The 5053-nt window shown below is 36.3% G+C and overlaps 1 protein-coding gene and 1 pseudogene across 1 annotated transcript; both read right to left on the bottom strand.

The window, feature by feature from the left end:
- Window positions 1-392: 392 nt before the first annotated feature.
- Window positions 393-3095, bottom strand: LOC107466480 (disease resistance protein RUN1-like; annotated as a pseudogene).
- A 1087-nt stretch (window positions 3096-4182) lies between these two features.
- On the bottom strand, window positions 4183-4683 carry LOC127739615 (disease resistance protein RPV1-like). The gene has a single exon (XM_052253627.1). It carries the CDS (start codon window positions 4681-4683, stop codon window positions 4183-4185), a length of 501 nt encoding a protein of 166 aa, XP_052109587.1.
- Between the last annotated feature and the right edge of the window lie 370 nt (window positions 4684-5053).

The raw sequence follows: 5053 nt of genomic DNA, 5'->3' as shown, positions 1-5053 counted from the left end.
TGCAAATCTCATGCTATGCGGCAGCAACGAAACATTCAAAGCATTGTCAAGCTCAAGTGTTTCCCTCCAAGTCTCCAACCCATTATTTAAAAATCACTATAACCTCAATAAATTACACATCATACCCACTTTATACATTTGTCCCATAATATTCAAACTAAAAAAAAAAGGAAAGCCATCACGGATGAACCCAAATGCAACCTCCAAATACTCACCTTACAAAAGAAGTGTTGTTGGGATGCAAAGGGAAGATAGGTGTTCAGGTGGGTCAGAGCTTCTGCGAAATGCCAAATAAAGAAGAATAGTGTCCTATGCTATATCAGCAGGCACTTCCTCTTCCTCTGAGAAGGAGGACAATGTAAGATGATGCCCATGTGCAGTTCAAAAGTTGTTTTTTTCTGTTTCAGATTTTTCTTCTCTTGAAATCTTGAATGTCTTGCTTACACACCCAACGTGCTCCAGATCTTTGTACTAGGATATTATAATCGGGATTACTGGGAAATAACATTTGGAAGAGATTCTCTTGGCATAATAGGCTACTAAAACAGTAACCAGTCAAGTAGACAATAAACAAATGTGGAGAAACTCTAGTGAGAAACACTTGAAATAAACTTCGGTTGATGAATTCTTGACCGTTGCAGATTACTAAAGGCCGTAGTCTATCACGTGTTGGACCATGTAATAGGAAGCAGAGAGCAAGTGCGATGGTTTCAGTTGAAGGACAATTATGTAGGAATGGGACTGATACAGCATTACCTTGTTCCTGATGGTCAAACCATGCCGGAATTTCCTCCTTTGGGATCAACACTTGAAAGACGTCTTCACAATCTTGTCTAGCTGATTCTACAAAGATATGACACATCTTTGGTATAACATCATTGACATAAGATGCATCTAGTGATGTACAAGATGATGCGTCTAGTTCTCTCAGACTTGATGGAAGCTCTGGCAAAACCTCCAGTTTATGGCAAAGATATAGCTGCAGACGTGTAAGCCGGGGAAGTTCATGGATACTTAATGGAACCCTTGCAAATCGATTCCACGATAAATCCAAATACGTCAACGACGATAAGCGGCCGAGATTGTAGTAAAGGGCTGACTCTGCGGGAAAACATCCCCATAATTTCAGACTGCTCAAAGAGGTTAGACGAGACATAGAACATAAAACTCCAACAATATTTGGAACACTTCTATGCTCGCTATATCCATTTATGCCCAACTCAGACAAGCCAACCAAATTCCCTAGCATTGTGGGTAGCTCTTCTATCTCTGTACCACCCAAATTAAGAATCGATAACTGTTTCATGCACTTCCCAAATTCTGGGAGCTTTCTCAAACTGTCGCACAACAATAGATCTAGTTTATTGAGTGAACTCATCTCCATTTTATCTCCAAGTATTTCCAGATTGTTACAACTCTGTAAGTTCAATATAACAATGCCCTTGTGGTGTAGGAGAGATGGGTGAATATCATTCAGCTTTGCACAAGCCTTAAGATCAAGTGATTGTAGATTGGGAGTCACAGAAAGATCCGGAGTTTACTTCAGATTGGAGCACCATGACAAATTTAAGTACTTTAACTTTTCTAGAAGCTGAACAATGCAAAGAATATCAGAGAATTACTATTTTTATTGTAAATGTTCATGTAATATCATTTGATAGAGCTCTTGACGAAAAAGTCTACCTTTTTTCCATTCCATGGAATTACAATGCTGCTCCGACACAAATCAATTTCAACAAGTTCATAGTATTGATCCGTAAGGGGCATAGTTTCCATTGGACAACCTCTCCATTGCAAAACTCTTAAGGAACTTAGAATATTGTTTAGAATGGGAGCTTTCACATCATCTAAAATGAGGAGCTTTAGCTGGCATATATTTGAGAAAGATAAATCTCTCCAACGCACCGCAGTCTTATAAAGTTCCATACCATGTAGAACGATGCTATGTGTTGTTTTACTTTCCTATACAAAAAACCAATGAAAACAGTTACCAAATTCTTGTCTTAATTCCATAAATTTTTTAATTGTGGAAGAAACCAGCACTTACTTTGTGTTGTTTGAGTACAAGATCGATATCATCTTCACACCATAACTTGCTACGCTTGCTACAATTATCTGGAGACTCTTGAATTTCAATAAATGTTCCCATTTCTTCAAGCAAATCATGCATCCCCACTGCAAACTCCCCAAAGATATTCTTCCCTAATGTGATCAATGATCTACTAATCAAAATATCAATACCAATTTCAGCATCATGACCACATCCTTCTAATATCTTTGTTACATAATCTTTCTCATGTCCTTTAAAGAAACAAGCAATTTCTAGAAAAATGTCCTTTTTCCTTAGAACCTAAACCATCATAGCTTATTTTCAGTACATCAATAATTTCAGAATGTGAAGATTTTTTTATTTTTTCAATAGCACTGTGCCAAACCTTAATGGATCTACCATAAAGATGGGAACCCAGTAGTTTAAGTGCCAATGGAAGACCACAACTGTATTTAACCACTTCTTTGGACAAATCCAAAAACCCTTCTGTAGGTTTTGGTAGTTTAAAAGCTTTTAAACAGAAGAAGTTAAAGGCTTCACTTTCTAGTAACCCTTCAACCTTATAAGTTTCATGCACCTATTGTTCCATTAGCAGATGTATATCTCTAGTTGTGATTATTATTCTGCTTCCAGGACCAAACCAATCTTGCTCCCCATCCAAATTCTCTAATTGCTTTTCATGATTTACATCATCAAGAACAAGAAGAACCTTTTTGTGATGTAGAGAGTTTTGAATTATTGTACGTCCATCATACTCACTATAAACAGCAGTTGAACTAATATTCATTTGGTCAAGAAGTTGTTTTTGCATGTGAACAATATCTTTTTTCTCACATTGATCCCTTATGTCGGCAAGAAAGCAAGTAACTTCAAATCTACTTCGAATGGTTTCAAAGACCGCTCTAGCAATAGTTGTCTTACCTATCCCACCCATTCCCTATATGCCTATATAGCGAACATCATTCAATCCAAGGCCTATTTGACTAATCACTTGGTTCACTCTTGAATCAATCCCCACAAGATTCTTCATTGAAGATGGCAACTTTGGAATCAATATTTCATGTATATATTTAGAAATTCTTTCCACAAGTGCTGCCTCATTCCTATTCAGGGAAAGATATTTCTTTGTAAGTCTAGCAAGATACAGAACCAAAATAAAGCAACAACTTTTTATTTATAGCAAGAGAAAGATAAACAATGCAAACTACAAAGAAGTTTTCACGAGCCCAATTACTTGCAAGTAGTGTTGTTCTCAGCTCATATTGCCAAACTGAGCTTCACCTTATTATCCAAAATTCCCCGAGTTTTACTCTCGAAAAATGCAGTTGAAAGCAATGCTTAAATTAAATTATGAGGAATGCTAGGGGGCAACAATTTTGGTATTTTGTAACCATCAATTGGCCATCAATAGTATTTTTAATGGTGTGAGATTATATCTAATGGTGGGAGATCATTCACTTTTGTTTTGATGGTTAAGTGCTGGCTAAAAAACACGAAAGTTGCTGCCCCCTAGAATTTTTCTTAAATTATTTCTTGAAAATATCATCGTAATTCTATGTACGTTATATTGTTACACACTTTTAATGCTTTATATTTTATTTCCTTAAACAACATCAATTAAACGTTATATTAAACTTTTATGTTATGTTCTCAAATCCTTAAATTCAAACTTGTTATCAAACCTTTAGAGAAAAAAAAAGAGAAACCAACTTGTAGTCAATAATTTGAATAAAAAATAAGCAAAAAAGATGATCAAGGAAAAAGTAAATACCATGTTTGCTAAAATAAATTTGTTGGTTATATATTGACTCAAAATATTCGTACACAAAACCTTTTAGTTCATATGTGCATCACTCGAATATCTTTTATATGAAAAAACTTAGTATAAAAAACAGTATTGAAGTATTGGGGTAAAAATAGCTGACTCCAAGAATTTCCATTAAAGAATAATTTATCTAAACCATCAAAGTTTCTCCAATAGATAATAAAACTTTTTTCCCACACAAAAATTAGTATTTAATTATGACTATTCGGTAGAGAGAATTTTCACATCACAAACAAAAACTTGGAACATGTATAGCACATAATAATTTGATTGCAACAACAAAACAAGAAGTGAAGAATTTTCTAGCTTACTGATTTTTGGTGTGCCAACCAGAATAAGCAGCAACTTGTGTTAAAGCGTGTCTCCATCTTTTAACATTCTCACTCTCTTCTCCGAATCTGTGCTGGTATTTCCTGAAAGCATATTGGAAGGTTCCTTTCTGGTGCCTCACATCAGAAGGATCCACATCGTAGAACACCGTCACGATGTGTTGGGGCAGGTCGTTGTTGCAGTGAAGGATCTTGCAGAGCTCATCCAAGCACCATGTGTAGGAAGTGTAGTTGGGTGAGAGGACTATGACTGCAAACACAGACTCTTCAATTGCTCTGAGGAGTTCATATGAAATAAGATCGCCTTTGCGAAGGTTATTGTCATCGATGTAGGTTGTGATTCCGTTCCTGTTTAGGGCGGCGTAGAGGTGGCTAGTGAATCCAGTGCGAGTGTCCTCTCCTTTGAAACTCAAGAACACGTGATAGGTGTATAATCTTTGTGGTGGGATCATTGAAGTAGAATAAGAGGTGGATGCCATATGTTACAATATTCAACAACTGGATCTATGTGCAGTGCACACAAGAGACGAGACTAAAGAATGGATAAGAGAAAGTGCACCAGAGTTTGTTAGAGACTTAGAGTTAGTGTAAGGCTGGGTTTTGGTGTAGCTGCACCAAGGTTGAGCCGATCAATAGTTGCTTATTTGGTTCCGTAACTTAGATGTGTCATATACTCATACTGGAAATATGGAAAACACAATTGTGGACTTGTTATAAGTGAGTTGGATGGTAGGGTACCGTTTTTAATTTTGGTGTTGGACTTCCAACGATATTTTCGAGTAATATGGAGACTTGATGTGATTTTCTCCGTGAAGAAAACAAATCCTACCGTTAGTTTTGTGATTTTTT

The sequence above is a fragment of the Arachis duranensis genome, chromosome 9 (genome assembly GCF_000817695.3).
Source record: "Arachis duranensis cultivar V14167 chromosome 9, aradu.V14167.gnm2.J7QH, whole genome shotgun sequence".
Classification (NCBI taxonomy): Eukaryota; Viridiplantae; Streptophyta; class Magnoliopsida; order Fabales; family Fabaceae; genus Arachis; species Arachis duranensis.
Note: the sequence above shows the minus strand (reverse complement) of the source record. Positions and strands in the feature narration are given on the sequence as shown.